Source organism: Cyrtonyx montezumae, unplaced genomic scaffold, assembly GCF_038088225.1.
Source record: "Cyrtonyx montezumae isolate F1298 unplaced genomic scaffold, pur_monq_1.0 scaffold_8, whole genome shotgun sequence".
In the NCBI taxonomy this organism is placed as follows: Eukaryota; Metazoa; Chordata; class Aves; order Galliformes; family Odontophoridae; genus Cyrtonyx; species Cyrtonyx montezumae.
The window spans coordinates 87,664,768-87,683,516 of record NW_027072089.1 but is presented as its reverse complement, the minus strand read 5'-3'; the positions used below and the strand labels follow the sequence as shown (position 1 = coordinate 87,683,516).

General features: G+C 38.9%; 1 protein-coding gene across 2 annotated transcripts in view; it reads left to right on the top strand.

The window, feature by feature from the left end:
* Window positions 1-18,113, top strand: part of KIAA0319 (KIAA0319 ortholog) — a 43,926-nt gene extending 25,813 nt beyond the window's left edge. For both annotated transcript variants that reach the window (XM_065753255.1, XM_065753257.1), the window contains exons 10-20: window positions 963-1,086; window positions 3,117-3,249; window positions 4,189-4,337; window positions 5,169-5,320; window positions 5,984-6,122; window positions 7,804-7,963; window positions 9,410-9,552; window positions 11,539-11,661; window positions 14,384-14,474; window positions 15,995-16,086; window positions 17,374-18,113. In XM_065753255.1, coding sequence (XP_065609327.1) covers window positions 963-1,086; window positions 3,117-3,249; window positions 4,189-4,337; window positions 5,169-5,320; window positions 5,984-6,122; window positions 7,804-7,963; window positions 9,410-9,552; window positions 11,539-11,661; window positions 14,384-14,474; window positions 15,995-16,086; window positions 17,374-17,552 — 1,485 coding nt within the window. In that variant the 3' untranslated portion in view covers window positions 17,553-18,113. The remainder of the gene's footprint in view (window positions 1-962; window positions 1,087-3,116; window positions 3,250-4,188; window positions 4,338-5,168; window positions 5,321-5,983; window positions 6,123-7,803; window positions 7,964-9,409; window positions 9,553-11,538; window positions 11,662-14,383; window positions 14,475-15,994; window positions 16,087-17,373) is intronic.
* Window positions 18,114-18,749: the final 636 nt, after the last annotated feature.

Below are 18,749 nucleotides of genomic sequence, written 5' to 3'. Positions count from 1 at the left end.
GCCTTCTTCCAAAGTTGTAAGAGATCACTTTGTGTAGATTGTTTTAGAAAAGAAGTTATATTGTTGCCAGCATATTGTAGAGGTAATTACAATACTATGCAAAGTCTTAATAACTAATTTATGTTCAGTTACTGAAAAAAAATTTTCAGAAACATTCTTAAAACCTGCGGTTGCAGCTTTTGAGAGCTGGTATAGCTCAAAGCAACTTTAAGATGGCACTGTGAGAACATTTTACAGTTTCTTAATTTATTTTCAAGGGGTAGTAATCCTTGTCAAGTCTCTAAGTCTGAAGTTGCTGATTTTAGGCACATTACATGGTATCCATAGTACAAAGTAGCAAGTAGCTCTGATGGTCAGATGATCCTTTGGTTCATATTAGACTTCCCTGGATAATTATGATAATTGTAATTTTTATTGATGAAGGTGGAAGGGATGATTTCTCATGAGGTGTGTAAGTGGTCATTTTGGTAGCAAAAGGGCATATAGTTGGGCCTAATATTTTTGTGAGCTTTTATATATGCGTCAACTAATATTGATGGAAGTATATACTCATTACAGAGGTGTCTTAATTTTTTTTCCATTAGTCTATATAGCTGAAGTCAAGTATGTTTTTGTTTTTAATGACTTATTCATGCATTTAACTATTTTTAAAAATAAATACTGTATTAAATAATGTCATCGTTAATGTTCCATGCAACTGACAATTAACGTTGTTCAGAAATGATGCAGCAATTATACTAAAAATTGAGAAGATTTGCTGTTGTTAAATCAATCTCTGTATTGATAGACAGTTGCACTGCTGAATATATGATATCTGGCTGTGCATCAAATTTTAAGTCTCCTCTTCATCTGCAAAAATAATATATTTATTATGAATTAAAACATATTTTACTTTTCCTTCATGTCTTCTCTCCAAGACGTTTTATACCATGAGTACTGATCTCTCTCTCCTGACCACCTAGGGAGTGCGGACTCCATACCTCCAGCTATCTGCAATGCAGGAAGGAGATTATACCTTTCAGCTCACAGTCACAGATTCAGCAAGGCAGCAGTCCACAGCTGAAGTCACTCTAATAGTACAGCCTGGTAAGTTGACTGCGAGCACATCTGGGTCCCCCCGGCTGGATCAGCCTGAGCTCCTTAGCACTGTCATCAAATATCTCATCTCCCTGTCTGTATTGCACTACTCAGGTGGCAGTCCATATATCTGGTATCCCTGCATCAAGGAGACTCTTTCATCTCTATTTTCTATCAAAACAAACAGTAACAAGTGCAGAATCCCAGGAAATCCAGACAGTGATCCTGAAGGCTCCCACTGGCCTAGTTATATAAGACATTGTGCGCAGACATGTTTGAGTGTACTTTTAAAAACTAAAGTGTAGCTTTCAGTTTAATGCCCTGCTAAGCTGTTCACCATGTCAATTTGTGATTTGCTCAACTTCTTACTGTTCTGCAGTTCTTCAAGAATCCTGAATTGATCTGAATTCTCACTAGAATTCTTTTGCTCGAAGAAAAAATGTCAAGCAGAGAGTTTCAAAAGCTGCTTCTTTCACATGATTGATTAGATTTGGGAGCTGAATGATGAGAAGACCCAAATGCACCAGGCCAACAAAGTATTTTTTTTCCAATTTTTTGGTAACATGTTTGCATGTTGCAGGTTCTTACATCTGAAGTGCAAGAACTTTTAATGGATGCAGTTGTCTGCCCATCTGAAGGTCTCATATTACAGTATAGAGCAATGTTATGACTCCTTCATTTTGCTTATTCTACAACTAGTTGTAGAATCATAGAATGCTTTGTGTTGGAAGGGACCCTAAAGATCATCTAGTTTCAATCCCCTTGCTGTGGGCCAGGATGCTTCCCACTGGACCAAAGCCCCAACTTTCCCTTGATCAGGAGTGGGGCATTCTCAGCTTCTCTGAGCAACCTCTTCCAGCGCTTCATCACCTTCTGAGTAAAAAATTTCCTCTTAAATATCCATGACCCTTTTTAGGGAAACTTTGCAATGGACATTTACTGCAGAAACCAGGAATGTGAATTGCAAGTGCAGCACGTGGTGATATGTTTTAAATTGGTGACAGTGTCGAAGTGGAAATGAATATGGAGGAGAATAGTAGTGTTGGTGGTTTACCATGCCACAACAACAAAATTTGGAAACAGAGTAAGTTACGTTTTTTCACCAAGTCCTCAAAATTGAGACTAGCTTAGTGGCACTGCACTGACCTTGAGCAGTGGGAAAACTGGGCCAGCATCTTCTTTACCGTGTTTGTGAGGGTGATTTTGAGAGAGTCACAGTGATGGAGCCAGATCAGTACTGCACCACTCTTGTCATAAAGCACTTTTCTACAATGTACTGAGCAGACTACAGAGTTTGTGGAGTATGACTGTACCTTCAGATGTGACTGAGAAAAGAAAGAAGTCACTGTGGAATTTGACTTGTTGCAGAGCTGGTCTCTCCTACAAGTACTTTTTAGTGTTTTGTGCATATTATATTTGATCCCTAAGAAGGTGGTGGAACAACTAATCCTAGAAACCATTTCTAGCTACAAAAAGGACAAGAAAATCATCAAGATAGTCAGCACAGTTTCAGCAAGAAGAAGTAATGTCTGACCCACCAGATAAGCTTCTGTAATCAAATCACCGACCTGGTAGATCAGGGCAGAGCAGAAGAGGATCTTAGCATATATACCCAAGGGAGGTTGCAAAGAAGATGAAACTACTCTTCGGTGGCATCCTGTGCCAGGACAGTGGGCATAAACTGGAATACAAAAGGTTCCCTCTGAACACCTGGGAGCACTTGTGTGCTGCATGGGTGCTGGAGCACTGGCACAGGTTGTCTAAACAAACTGTGGAGTCTGGGAGATCTTCGAAAGTCTCCTGAACATGAGCCTGGACAGCTGCTCTCTGTTTCCCTGCTTGAGCAGGGGTTGTACTGGATGGACCCAGATTGCCCTTTCAACTTCAACTACTGTGTGGTTCTCTGATACTCTGGTTCATGCTTTTGAGGAACGTGGCAGGCTTCTAATTTTATATTCTGTGTAAAATCTTCTTGCTGATTGACAGTCTTTGCTAGTGATTAACCAGCAAATGTGATGCGCTAAATGCTATTTTTACAGAAAATAACAGTCCTCCAGTAGCAGTGGCTGGTCCTGACAAGGAATTGACGTTCCCAGTAGAAAGTACTACGCTGGATGGAAGCAGAAGTCAGGATGACCAAGGCATTGTCTTCTATCATTGGGAAAATATCAGGTAATCAGGTATCTAGAGGGATATATTACTAATCTATGGTTTCGAAGAAAAAAAGGAGAGAGAGAAAGAAGTGAAATTACTTGAGTTCCAGAGCCTCTTAATTGATTCTGTTGGGTGAAGCAGTGTTTGAAAACTGCTTTGGGGGTTTTCCTTCTTAGGTGGTAATAGTGTGAGATATAAGAATTTTAAGTTCATCTTGGTCTGCTTATGTTTTATTCTGTGTCATCTTGAAACCAGAGTCACAAAGTTATTTTATGAGGAAATTAAAGGAACTCTGTTATCTTCCATTAAGGGAGGCAACAGGCTTGGGTACTCTCCTGTAATGTGTAATTTTTTCTGTTAGTGCTTTCATAGTCTCTTCTGTTTGTTGGATAACGAAGGAAAATCACAATCCATTTAGCCTGAGCTTTCATTAGTAAATGACTAAAGCACTATAACATTAAAAATGTTGACATTTGTGTTGCACTTTAGTAGCAGTTTTAAATGCCATAGATTTCCTTTCTGGTCCCTTTTATAACATTAAAAATGTAATAGAGAAGCTTGTAATTGTGTGCTCTAATACAAAGCTAATTGATCCTTAATAAAAGAACAAAGGTATTAGTTTGTGCAGCTGTCCTATCCAGTGTATAGGAAGAAATATGATGGCACGTAGACCAACGGCATTTGCATTTGCTCCCATAGAGTAGTACAGCAAAAAGACTAAATTGGGGTGCATTTTCTGCTCTTTCAGTGGTAGTGTATGTGTTGCTTGAGTGTTCAGAATATCTTGAATAAGGTGGAATTATGAACTCCGATCTAAATTCATAATGTCTTTATTATCAATACATTTACAAGTAGTAGAACCCCAATATCCATAACAGCTAATGATAGGGGTGATGCTGCTTTGAGAAAAATTTGTCTGGTTTTGACAAATCAGTTTTATGAAATGTTTTGTTTCAGTGGGCCAAGCAATGTGCAGATGGAAAATGGTGACAAAGCAATAGCAACTGTGACTGGTCTTCAGGTTGGCACCTATCGCTTCAGACTGACAGTGAAAGACCAGCAGGGGTTAAGCAGTGCATGTGTTCTGTCTATTACTGTGAAGGAAGGTAAGCCTAGTTGCTGCTGCTTAGGATGTAATTGGCAAATTGCCAGTGAATTCAGTCACCAACAACATAAAGTAACTCAGAACAGGAATGGATAATGTATTTGTTGTCATTTTTCAAGAGATTCAAGAAGAGTAACTGCCATTTTGTAATAAAGGAGTATTGTAAGTAACTGCTAAAATTACTTCCTGCTTTTTCTTCCCCCTCTGCTCCCCACCCCACCCTCTCTCTCCAACTAATAATCAGACCAGTGAGGAGGCATTTTGTGCTTTCATACTTCACTGGTGACTTTGGTCATACTCACAGTACATGCTATAATTTCACTGCTAGCACTGAGCATAAAGCATTCCAGAACTGTAGTTACTATTGGATACACTTTGATTTAATACAGATATGAAAAAGTAAGACTTTCACACAAACTTCTGTTATGAGTGAAGAGCAATGTTTTCTCAAGGAGATATGACCCCATCATAGTGCTTTCATGCTGGGCTGTGTTTCTAAGGCAGGTAAAGAACTGTTTCCCTTGACTAAGGTGATGAGATGTATAAGTTACTGTGGGATTATGAACAGAGTACTCCACAATGCTTTAAGATATATTTTTGGATATTATTTGTTATCAATATTCTACTCAGAGTGCAAATCTGCTTTTGTCATTATAATTCCAGAGCCAAATTCTGCATATCTGCTCTTCCTTTTTCTGTCCTTTTGACATGAGGTTCTCATTAGTGCCTGTAATTATCAGGGTAAAGAGCTGAAGTGTGGGTGTATTGGTAATGGTATGTTACATCTCGCATGATTTGAGAGCAAATTCTTATCTGCTACTTTTATGGCTAGAAAGCAACAGTCCACCTGAGGCACATGCTGGTGGGAAGCATGTTCTTGTGCTTCCTAATAACTCTGTTACCTTGGATGGCTCAAGATCTGCTGATGACCAGGGAATTGTGTCATACCGGTGGATTCGGGATGGTCAGAGCCCAGCAGCTGGGGTAAGTTTTTTGAAGGTTTTAACTGGACTCAGGTTATGTATGTTGCTTCACTGCAGAAGGACAAGCAGGTCACTCATGAGTTGTGATGGGATGCTGTCTGTATCTGATTTATCTCCTCAGCACCTTCTAATGCTTTGGTTTAAGTAGCTTGTGTCTTTTTCAGTAGTACAAATTGGTAAGAATTGGGAGAGGAGAAGGTAAAATGATAGCAAAGTTTCTAGAAGCAATTCACGTAAGTATATGAGGAGGACTGGAGAGATTTAAGTTATAGCTGGCAGAAGTGTTAATTGGAAATTCATAAACTTGAAGGAGAGGAAATAATTTAAAAGAAAGCTGAGCTAATGATACTAGAGTAAAATTGAGAAATAGTAACTCAGATTTTCAGGTCACTAGGTACTTGAGGGTGTCAGTTGTTCTATGTGAGTGTTTAGTTGTATTTTTTTGTGTGCATTTTGTTTTAATGAAAATAATCCATACTGTGTGCAGAGATCCTTACTAATTCCCACGTCCAAATTTGCATTATTCTGCTATGAACTGTGGATTGTTCACATTTGTCCTAAAAGCCAAAGCAAGAACTCACACTGTCATATCAGATACCTGAGTTGATATTCATATCTGCAGTTTTATCTGAGGGTATAACCTTCCTGGTACCTGTTTTTGCAGGATGTGATCCATGGCTCAGACCATGAAGCAGTATTGCAGCTAACTAATCTGGTGGAAGGAATCTATATTTTTCACTTGAAAGTGACAGATGCCAAAGGAGATTCAGATATTGACTCTGCTACTGTTGAAGTGCGGCCTGGTATGACAATTAAAAGGTCATGGATACGTTGTGAATACCTCATCTTTGTTCTTCTTTTCACTTCTTCCAGTGTCTTCCTGTCAGGTTAAAACACAAATAAGTCTCTTTTCCTACCATCTTACTGCACTTCTCTCAACTGATATTGAGTGTGTTGAGCAAGACATGTCAGAGTTCTTTCCCATCAATTCCAGCATTGCTGTACTAGATAGATAAATCTATGAAAAATACACATCTTAGTGCCTTAGTTTTAGCTGAGACAGAGTTCTTCGGAGTGTCTCCTATGATGGTATGTTTTGGTTCTAGGAGAAAAACAGTGTTGATAACACACAGATGTTTATAGTTGCCTTCTATGCCGTGGGTGTTCATAGCGAAGTGCCCAAGGAGCTGGGAGGGAACAGAATTAAGACAGATGCCTTAACATGGCCAAAGGGATATTCCATACCATATGACATCAAGCAGAAGAAATTTTGTAGGGGATGGAAGTGCATCTTGCTCTCTTCTGCTGCTCAGAGGGTGGTGGTGAGCAATTGCTTATGCACTGCTTGTTATATATATTTTTATATATATACAGTCATGACTATTTTTCTTTTTCTCTGTTTTACTCAACCCACAAGTTCTACTTCATTTTTTTTATTCTCTACCCCATATGATTGGAAAGCGGGGAAGTGAGCAAACAACTGTGTGGTGTTGTTAACCTACCAGGTTAAACAGCAATTAACATTTTAATTTAGTTACTTCTTGCTTTTCTGTCATAGGTTGTAGATTCTTGGGTTTTTTTGCTTATTGATCAGTTTGGCCAATAGCAAGATGTGAACTGTGCATTAAGGTTAGGCAGTAGTGCTTTTGTATTGTTTTTTTGCTTCTCTTACTCTTAAGGACAAAAAGCAAACCTTCGAGGCTTTCAGAATGTTTAAAATATGATATTGCTCATAACATAATCTTGTTTTCAACTGTAGGCTAGATGGTTATGTGGTGTAAACAATGAGTTGAGTTTTCTGAAAATTAATGTGAGGCTGTAAGTCTGTTCAATTTCATGTTTGCCTGGTTTCTGGGCAATGATTTGATTTCTTCCTTGCTTTATTACTGAATGTAGTCACATGATAAGTGGCTCAAAATTATTATCGCATGTCTGTGAAGCTTGTTTTGTTTGCAAAACACTCTAGAAATGCAAATATTATTTGAATATATTTATCATGTTTGAAGAGAAATATTTTTGATAATTCTGAATCTGACCATCCTTATTTACTCACAATGTCTTGTGTACTACCTTGTGAGTCTGTCTTTGCATCCCTTTTCCTCATTGGTAGCCAGTATAAGATCACTAGCAGGGAACTTAAAAATTAGACTCACCTAGCACTTACCTTAGGTCTTAACGTGTCAGCATTTAAGGAAACAGACATCATTATTCTGCACAGGGATGTGGTAATGCTGGAAAACACACTGAAGTATTTTTTCCTGAACCGATGGATTGTTATCTTAGGACCTACCAGATTTATTTCAGAGGTAATGTGAAAAAGTAGGCTACTTTTGTAGGATCGCAAAAGGGGTGGGTTATAAGTGATGTTAGGCTTATGCAGAAAAATACTGTATTGATGAGTAATTGCAATACCACATGTCGTCTTCATTCATTACTGAAGTATTTGCCAGGCTCTGACAGCATACCATGTCTTCCTTCTGTTAGATCCCAAAAAGAGTGGTCTGGTGGAGCTGATTCTGCAAGTTGCAGTGGGACAGCTGAGTGAACAGCAGAAGGACACCCTGGTGAGGCAGCTAGCTGTATTGCTGAATGTCTTGGATTCAGATATCAAAGTACAGAAGATACAGGCATTCTCAGATATAAGGTACGCCCTGCTTTGCCAGGATGATTTATGATTTTCATCAAGTCTTTTACAGCTCATAGTTGTAAAATAATGTAGAAAATGTTTCAAAGATGCTATAGCTCTTTACTGCATATACTTTAAGAAGTAAGTTTCCTCTATTGATAGAAAATTGGTGAAGTGAGCTTTCTGAGAGCTTGGTTTTTAAATATTTGATTTGTAGAAAATCCTCTGCATATTATTATATTTGTTTATTCCCTTAATTATCTTTTATTCCTTCAAAGAAAATTCATGCAGAAATTTCAGTGTCTCTGTTCCATGTGAGGTTTTTATTTTTCCCAAATGTCATCTGGAATAAGATGGACAGACCTTCTCACAGTGAAGCAAGTACTGTATTTCAAAACAAGTTCTCAGCTGTATCTGTGATCACACTTCCTTTGTTCCCTTTTTTTACTCTCTAAGCTTCTGATACCTTTAAGTACTTTATATACATTTCCCCGGGTAACTGATAACAAAAAATCATCTTTTCACAGAGAAGTCACCAGATTTTGTAGCATTCTACATGTAGTATATTACTCCAAAGTAGATATCTTTTTTATTTGGAGTAGATGGATGGAGGTGGACATATGCACCATGATTGTTAAAAACATGTTGACATCTTAGTCTAAATTACTTCTTGCTAGCTGCTTGGTAGTTTAAAATCTATTTTAGTATCTATTCATGACTCTGGAAACCTCTTAAAATTAAAAAGGAAAAGAAAATCTACTATCTATGGCTATAATATCTTTAAGTTCAGGTTGGATATTAGGAGAGATTTCTTTTTAAAAAGAATTGTGCAGTATTGGAACAGGACACCCAGAAAAGTGTTGGAAGTCACCATATCTGGAGGTTTTCAATAAAAGGTAGATGTGTCACTGAGTGACGTGACCATGTTATGTCCAGCTTAGTAGGCATGGCTGTGATGGGTTGATGGTTGGACTAAAAGAACTTCAGTTTTCTTTTCAGTTTCCCTTAATGTTTCTATGTCAAATATTTGCATCTTCCAACTACTGCTTTCCACCTAAAGATGTTCCCTGAAGCACATGATGTTGGGCAAGATCAATACTACCAACACTTGAATTTTCTAGATATCTTCTAACTGCTTCAGGATGCTTTGTGATAGGTTCTGGACAAGTGGAATGAAAGCAGACATTGAGTACGTTCTTTACTTGAAGCGAGCGTCAGGAAGTCCTCTTCTTGTTCTCTTCCTCTATGAGGGAACTGAGGACCCTACTGGTGCTTTTGGTTTGGAATAAAATATAGTTGCCATGATATTTGGATAGAGTTGGCTGCTGCATAGTCAGAGTTCTCTAATCTGTATCAGTGGTGATATCTGCTTTTAAGAAACAAGCAAAAACAAAGGCTGTCAATGGAATACCTGACAAAAGTGATGTTAGACAGTTGTCCTAACCTGTACTGTTCTCTCTGCAGCACTGCGGTTGTGTTCTACGTGCAGAATGGACATCCTTCCAAGGTGATCAAGGCATCAGATGTGTCTCGAACACTGCATGTGCAGCTTCTGAAAGAGAAGGCTGACTTTCTGCTTTTTAAAGTCCTGCGTGTTGACACAGCTGGTATGTTTACCATCTGGTGTCGGGGATTTTTCTTTCTGAAAGATAACATTGATAATACTTAAAATGCATGTTTATATGTGTTAAACTGCTACCAGTTTAACACATCTCTTAAGAGATGTGCTTTTGCCTGCTGTTAAAGATAAAGCTTTATCTGACATAGGTCAGCAAGACCTGGGAAATGAGGATAAAGATTGACTACTTATATTTTGTTGGAAGATGAGCAAAGCTTACTATAGCCACACTATAGATTGTTCTATGTCTCTTCAAGGCTTTTAGTGTTCAGTAATAGGCTTATAATGCAGATTTTATCTGTCTGTAGCAGGTAAAATGGTCAGGTCATCACTGGGTTCACTTCTGAGAAGGTTATATTTGCATCATAAGTGGACCCCATGGGATTTTGTAGTGAACTTTTGCTTGAACTTCAAAACGTAGCCTGACATTAAACTATGATAGTAACGTGACCCCTTTATGACATTCATATTACAGATATGACTTCCTTCATCCTTTAAAAAGCAGGATCCGATCCAAATGCAAACAGAGTAAGCAACTGTAGCACTACAAATAGTCATTAAGTTCTGTAGTAAAATCTGGTTTTGTTCACCTGTGGAAAAGGACTGTTATTTTATTGTAGATACACTTGGATTACCAGAATGTGTAGCTATCGCTTGAAAATATTGCTTAATGTTTTGCTGTACATAGCAAATCTGCCACTATAAGTTTAAGAGGAATAACTTTATTTTATTCTAATATGACATGTTAGTCTAGCAACAGATTCTACTGTAAGCATATGATATGTAAGTGTTCTGGCGTTAGATCTTGCAATTCAGTTATGAAATACTGAAATGCACTTCAGTGGTGTGATGCTTGTCCTACAACACTTGTTAATACTAGTATTTCTGAGATATCAGGTACTTTAGAAGTGTGAGTCTAGTGAGGTTCAACAAGGACAAGTGCAAGGTGCTGCACTTGGGCCAGGGCAATTCCAGGTACTTATGCAGACTCAGGGAAGAACTCCTGGAGAGCAGCCCTGCAGAGATGGACCTGGGGGTCATAATGGACAAGAAGCTGGACATGAGCCAGCAGTGAGTGCTTGCAGGCCAGAGAGCCAACTATATATTCCAGGCTGCATTAAAAAAGGGGTGGCCAGCAGGGAGAGAAAAGTGATTGTGCCCCTCTACTCAGCTCTTGTGAGGCACCTTCTGGAGTAGTGCATCTGGGCCTAGGGCCAGATGAAACACACAAGGGCACAAGAAAATGCAGAGCTCTTAGAACAGATCCAGAGGAGGGCCTCTAAGATGATCAGAGGGCTGGAGCACCTCTCCCATGAAGAAAGGTTGAGGGAACTGGGCTTGTTTAGTTTGGAGAAGAGAAGGCTCCGTGGAGACCTCATTGTGGCCTTCCACTACTTGAAGGAAGAGTACAAACAGGAGCGGAAATGACTGTTTACATGGGTAGATAGGGATAAGGCAAGGGGAAATTGTTTTAAACTAAGACACGGGAGATTCAGGTTAGATGTTAGAAGGAAGTTTTTCACTCAGAGGGTGGTGATGCACTGGAACAGGTTGCCCAGAGAGGTTGTGGATGTCCCATCCCTGGATGCTGGATATGGCTCTGGGCTGCCTGGTCTGGTGGTTGACAATCCTGTCCATGGCAGGGGGCTTGAAACTAGATGATCTTTGAGGTCCATTTTCAATCCAGGCCATTCTATGATTCTTAGAAATATGTCATAAATAAAGGAGGAGGTCTGAACTCTGCAACTTTGGCTCATCATTAATTGTGGTTGGAATAATCTGTTCTCAACTTGCATACAATTTCAGCATTGTATGCATAAGTTATTCTCATCTTTCTCTTCACAGCCTGCTGAAACACACATTATTTAATACATGACATCAGAGAGATGCTTTACTGCCAATCTAGTCTCACAGTAAGAGAATGCATAGCAGTTGTCTATTTACACATCTAATTTATGTTTGTTATTGTTCTTAGCGTGTCTTTTAAAATGCTCTGGACATGGACATTGTGACCCTATAACAAAGCGCTGTATTTGCTACCAGCTGTGGATGGAAAACTTAATTAATCGTTATCTAAATGATGGTGAGAGTAACTGTGGTGAGTTTGAGTGTTACAGGATATATTCTAATAATCATTTTTCCTTTTATGATAACTGTTAGTATTTGCTAACCGAATAGAAGGTAGTTGCTGGAATATAAGTGTTAGAACAGTCTCTTTATTGTCCAGCCTGACAGTATCCTTCTATAGAAAGAAATATCTTTAAATTATTTTACTTTTGTCTTCAAAATTGTGTCTTTTGACTTACTATTAGTAGCCCTTATTTTAGGCATTTAAAACATTTTAAAAATAGGATTTCAAAAGTGTCACTGAGTGGAAAGTATAAAAAATGTAACCATCAGGAAAGAGAATTTGAGTCAACTTAGGGCCATGTGGCAGTTTTGTTTGATACTGTGTGCACTGCAAAGCTCTTAGGTGCATTCATCAGATTTTTGCAAAGCTAATAAAGAAAGCAACAATTCAGTTTTCTGAGTGATTGCTCAATGCTTCCATGCCAGAAGTATGCCCTGACCTAAGGAAAGCAAACACTGCTGTTCTGAACTAAACAATACAGTCATCAGTTCATCTGTAACTTCTTAAGATGATTAATTACACTGTTGGTTGTTTGATTTTGTTGTTTTGTTGTTTTTTTTGCTTTACCTGTTGCACATGGGAAATACAATCTAGTTTCATCATTTTAATCATGACTGTATTTCATGGCACATCTAACAAATCATGCCAATTTAATATTACGTAGGGACCTCCTATCTGAAGCAGGTAACAGTTTTAATTTAACTAAATAGGTATTTTATATAAGTTTGAGAAAAGCTGAACTTTTAGTACTCTGAAGACAGAGACATTTTATTGGGCAATACACTAGCTTTCTAGTATCACAGAATTTTAGGGGCTGGAAGGGACCTCTGGGGATCATCAAGTCTAACCTCCCTGCTGTATGAAATAGAGGTATGTAGTTGTCTTTGACCAGTTTTCAGATAATCTAAGAAAGGTATTAGTTGCAATCTGGTATTAAGGGAATATTTTACCGCACTCTGTGAGATAAGGGCTCACAAGAAGACTCCTCAGAGAAAGCAGTCTCCTGAGGAGAGATATACTTCCCTCCTGGCTGCCACCCCTTAAATGAGGCTAGAGAGGGGTTCACTCCTTCCAGATACACAGGTGAATTGCCTGCACCTGTGCTCCCAGAGCTGGCCATGCCTCTTTACTGTGTGCTCAGTCACTGGTTGAGGCTGTGACCTAATAGTTCCCATACACTACTAAGGCAGGTTCCCTAGAGTAGGCTGCACAGGAAGGTGTCCAGGTGGGTTCTGGATATCTCCAGAGAAGGAGACTCCACAACCTCTTTTAGCAGCTGTTCTAGTGCTCTGTCTCCTTCACAGTAAAGAAGGTCTTCCTTACATTTGTATGGAGCTTCCTGTTTTGCAGTTTTTGCCTGTACAAAACTTTTTGCCTTGTTTTGCTACTGCGCACCACTGAAAAGAGTGTGGCCCCATGTATTTGATTCCTTCACTTCAGATGTTTTAAACAGCAATGAGATCCCTTCTCAACCTTCTCCAAGCTGCTCCAAGCTTTTCAGCTTGGAGAAGGTTGATAAGGGATCTCATCTCAGCCTTTCCTCGTTGCTGTTGACATACTTGGGGAAAAAAAAAAAAAGCTTTTCTTGTCCTTAACCTCCTTTGTCTGCTTTAATTCCATGTGGGCCTTAACCTTCCTCATTACATCTCCACAGGCCTTGACTGTGTTCCTGTATTCCTCCCAAACGAGCAGGCCCTTTTTCTAAGATTCATAAACTTTCTTCTTCCCTTTGAGTTTTTCCATGAGTTCACTGCTCATCTATGGAGGTCTTCTGCCTCTTTTGCCTGATTTCTTACTCTTAGGGATGTGATAGTCTTGAGCTTGGGAGAAGTAGCACTTAAATGTTAATCCAAAAAGTAATTCTGCAGAAATTGATACAAAGTACATGGCTTTTGATACCAAGCTGTAACGTAACTGGGGACAAAGTATCTGGCTGTAAGTAGTGGTTGGTTATTGACCAACTGAAAATTTAAAAATTTAATTATGCAAGTAGAAGGATCTGTTGCTAACAGTTTTTCTCCTAAAGCATTGCTAAAATACCAGACAAAAGTTACATCTATGTTTGTTTGAATTAGAGAATGAGGACTGAGATGGTTACATTACTCTCTTGACTTCTAGCTCTTATATGAGTTTTGGCTGTTTTGTGATAGTAAAGGGCATAGGGATGGAGGAAAGGCTTTGAAAACGTACATTTTTTGTTTGGAACTTTAATGACATATTATTCTGAGATTACATGAAGGAGCTAGTTTTTCCTGTATTCCTTTTGGCACCTCCCATTGCCAGGATTACCACTTCCTGAAGGGAGGTTGTGGTGAGGAGGGGGTGGGCCTCTTCTCCCAGATAACTAATGACAGGACGAGAGGGAATGGCCACAAGTTGTGCCGGGGAAGATTTAGATTAGACCTGAGGAAACATTTTTTCTCTGAAAGAGTGGTCAGGCACTGGAATGGCCTGCCTAAAGAGGTGGTTGAGGCACCATCCCTAGCACTGTTCAAGAAGCATTTAGATGAGGTGCTAAGGGATTTGATTTAGTAGTTCAGTGGTTAGGGATGTTGATAGGAGGATGGTTGGACTAGATGATCTTGTAGGTCCTTTCCAACCTTATGAACCTATGAACCTTAATAGAAAAGTATTAGAAATTGTCATACACATATAACTTTATAAAGCACTGTTACGTTTCTTTTTACAGAGTGGAGTATACTCTATGTGACTGTGTCTGCTTTTATTATGATTGTGGTCACAATAGGGTTTGCCTGGTTCTGCATCTGCTGCTGTAAAAGGTACATGATTTGTGTTTCTTTTTAGTGGGGTATAAGCAACAACTGCACACAGCTGCCATGTTTTAATCCAGTCTTTAGCACTAAACTACTCAATTCCTTACAAACAATTGAGAATCTTCCTGTAGTAGTTTCTGTATATACATGCTTTCCTTTTTTGGGAATTAAAAAAAAAAAAAAGTAATAGTTATCTGTGGCTCTATGCATTCTTCTGTATTTTGAAAAACAAAAAGCCAGTGCTGGAATTCCTTTCAAATTAAGAGTTTATTTATGTCCAGTTGCTGAGTAAGTACTTCAGATTTTTGTGATCTTGTCATACTGAGTCTTCTAGCCACTCCATACTAAAAAAAAAAAAAAAAAAAAGGCATCTTGAAAGTCACTGAGATAGGACATGCAAAGGGAGCTACTCTCATCCTGTCTTTGACAGGAAAAGTAGACATGACTGCTGTATCTGGTTGTCAGGCAAGGAGTTCTCCAAGAACCCATCTTACAGACTCTTCGCTGCTTCTTTCTTTAAACAGCTTTACCTACTACTGTATGTTTTATTCCCATCTGAGAGCCCCAGCATCCTACCTGTCTTGTCTTTCCTAGTGAACCATTAAGAAATTGTTAGAAACTGAAGTCTGTTCAAATTCTGGAGCTAGATTTTTTGCTGCTGCATGAGCAAGTGCAGCAACAAGACATTAATGTGTTAGATGTTATCAAAATCTTTCTGGATTTTTAACTTTATCTAGGATATCTTTTTAGTATGTAAGGGATGCTGTTTGAAATGCACAGGTGTTGGAAATGCTTTCTCCTTATGCCTGAAGGAACAGTGCTATTTAGTATAAAAGGTTTAAATTGAAGTGCATCTCATATAAGCATGGGATACAGCATTGCAGGCTTGGGTGGATTTACTAAGAAAGAGATTGTTTATGGAGTTCAGCTGCTTCCTTGCTTTTGTCCTCGCACAAACAGCTGAAACTTAAGGTTAAGATTTGCAACACTGTAGGAGTGAATGCTGGAGAAGGATGAGGAAAAACTAGGTCAATTTTTGGCTACAGACCAGTAGTGCTTTGTCCCTTCATATGTATGAGGGAGCCGTTCTCTGTTTTAAACTGGTCTTCTCTGTAAATATAACCAGAAAAACTCTACTTAAACTCTCTTAGTTTTAAAATAACCAACCAAATAAACAAAGATCTAAACAGTTTAGTTTAGGAACTAAGCAATTCTTTCAGAAATTTTATTTGAGAACTATTGAGTATGTCTACCTTGTATCTAGCTGATGGGTTGAAATTGAACAAACTGAACCCCTGTGGGCTAGGAAATAACGTCAGCCTTGCCTGATTTCTTCATCTTAATATATAAGACAGAGTAAATAAATTCTACTCTCTAGTGCAGATTGTGCAGCTGCTTTTTACAGGTATAAACTGGAACAACTCTTCAGTGGGAGTTCTGTATACGAGGTATGTAGCTACATGTATGAGAAGAGGTAAGGGAATTTATGTGAGAACTAAATATCTTCATGGTAACTTCCTTTTTAGCAGAAAGAGGACTAAGATAAGAAAGAAAACAAAATATACCATCCTAGATAACATAGATGAGCAGGAGAGAATGGAGCTGCGACCCAAATATGGTGAGAGCTATCTCTTTCTTTGGAATTTCGTTAAGCAGTATATTTTTAAGCTGTGAATTCGTCCACCAAGTTTACAGTCAGTGGATTTAATTTGATATCTACAGTCAAGAGGAGCACAGAAGCTGGAGTTGGTTGGGAATGACGGAAGCAAGCATAGATGGAGAAATAGTTGGGCAAGAATCTCTTCCATTTCTTTCACAGTGCCTTGGGATCAGACAAAGTTCTGAGCTTCTTCATTAACTATAATTTAGAGCATCTGATTGTACCTCAGACTTTTTGCATGTAACCTCCCTTCCCCTCCCACACACTTCATAATTTGGAACTGACTTTATTGATGCATGGCAATTCCCTTCTGGACCATGAGTGCCTTGTTAAGTATCAGGTACTCCAGCTGCTAACCCCTGTTCACATATGTCACTGTTATCCATGACAATGACCCAAGGGAAACCGAGAAGGGAGAAGGGGAAAGGAAAAAAAACTGCACCGTCAGTGGCCACATGGCTGCCCGAGCAGAGCCGTGCGCTGGGGTGGGGAGGAGGAAACAGAGGGAATAGATGGGTCTACAAAGAAAATAAAACAACGGTACGATCTGAGAAGGAACAGTAACTTTACTAAATCTAATAAAATTGAACAATTGAGAGAGAAATAAAGTTTCCAAACCAAAAACTGTGAGCTTACGTTAAGGAGGAATTGCAGGAGAAGCACACGTGCTGAAGTTCCACGGCAGCAGAGAGAACGCTCTCAGGCAATCCTGGCATCAAAACCACAACAACATATATTTTAATTTACTTTATTTCAAATTTTAGCAGGGAAAATATTAGAACTCAGGGAAGTAAAAATCATTGTGAGAAATTGCTGTCATAGAAAGAAAAATGTAAAATTTCTGTAGAAAATATGACCTCTCATTACCAGTCACTTTAATCAGATAACTAAGCCAACAGACAAATGTCCAGATTCAGGCTATAAGAAGGGGGTTACTGTGTACTAAGGTCACTTAATTGTTTCTAACTTAAATGAATATGTTCACTTTCCAGGGCCATAAACCATTGGGGCTGCAGTGAGGTCAAAATTCTGTCCACCTGACCTTATTTTATACCTCCCAGATCAGTTTTTTGGGGTTTTTTTTTTGTTATGTGAGTGGTGGTAGTGGTGCAGGCTTTTAGGCTCGGTTGTGGAGTTTTCCTATTGCAGCAGAGTACTGAGTGATTAAGCTGTCAAAAGTGAAATGTTTCTAATGAACTCAGCTGTTGTTGTTTTTGTTTGTTTTGTTTTGCCTTAAATTTTTAGGTATAAAACACAGAAGTACAGAACACAACTCCAGCCTGATGGTTTCTGAATCAGAGTTTGACAGTGATCAGGACACTATCTTCAGCCGAGAGAGGATTGAAAGAGAGAATCCTAAAGCTTTCATGAACGGATCAATCAGAAATGGTGTTTCCTTCAACTACAGCTCCAAAGACAGATAACTGAATGAGGATAAAAGCGTAGAACACACTGGTCCAACACACCCAAGACGTGTCGACTGAATTCTGATTTTCTAAAGTGAAAGTTTCCTAAAATATCAACTAATCGCAGGTGAAAGGGTAAATTTCTAGAACAGTGGGAAAGAAGGCAGAATAAAATATATGGTCTGCTAACTCCTGTTGTTACTGCTACAGAAACAAGGAAAAGCACATCATATTTCTTGCATGTTCCATGCTGTTGTTTATCTGAAATTCTGAAGGCTGTTTTTTCTTGTGTTACTGCCACAAAATTAGCCAGGGTCATTATGGTGTTAACAATAGGTGGTATTTGAGACACATACAAATTTATGTCCTGTGCTCCTGTCTTTTTCTCAGAGGAACCATGTGATTATGACACTAGAACAGCAAAAACCAATATACACATTTTTTGTTACAGTTGTAGAGATCAATATGTTACTACAGGCTCCATTGTCAGTTTTGGCTGGGAGCACAGAGAGGGAACATTTGTAATGCATTGTGTTTTCCTGACTGTGCTTTGTGACTACCTTTTCTAGAGTAGTGATCATCAGATGAAAATACCTTTGTTTTTAAAGGAAGCTTACAATTTACTAGTTGCACTTAGCTATAAAGTAATGTGATACATCTTTGTGCGGTAGGATGCAGTGTTCTCTATATTTACATGTGTATGCTGTCTCAGTAAGGTGCCTCACATGTGTGGTGCCTCAGCATGGTGCCTGCAGGGAAGTTCAACCTTAGGTTGCTTCTTTAATGACAAAGGCACTTCTGCCTTCTTTGGAGTCTACCATGTCCAGCCAGTAGCAGAAAGGCACTGAGAACATGGGGCCATGTGCCTTTTCAGCATCCCAAACAACCCTTTGCTTAGCACTTTTAAAGGACCCTTTTAAGAGCAAACTCTTAGCTGAGATAAGTTTGATAAGTTGAGCACTCAGTGCTCGATTGGAGAATGTGACAGGTGTTTGTGTAGTGAAATGGTTATGGCAAAGTACCGTATGTGGAACGGAAGGTTCAGTGCTTATCTTCACAGTCCTGGCAGTTGGTTCTAAATTTTTAGCTTGAACGTTGAATTGTTTTACTTTTTCCTCTAGTTATTCAGTGGCTAGATGTATTGGCATAAAGTGTTTGAGTTCTGATGTTGCTGTTCTTGTTTGCAGTCTGGACAATGTCTTTTTCTTGTGTTTG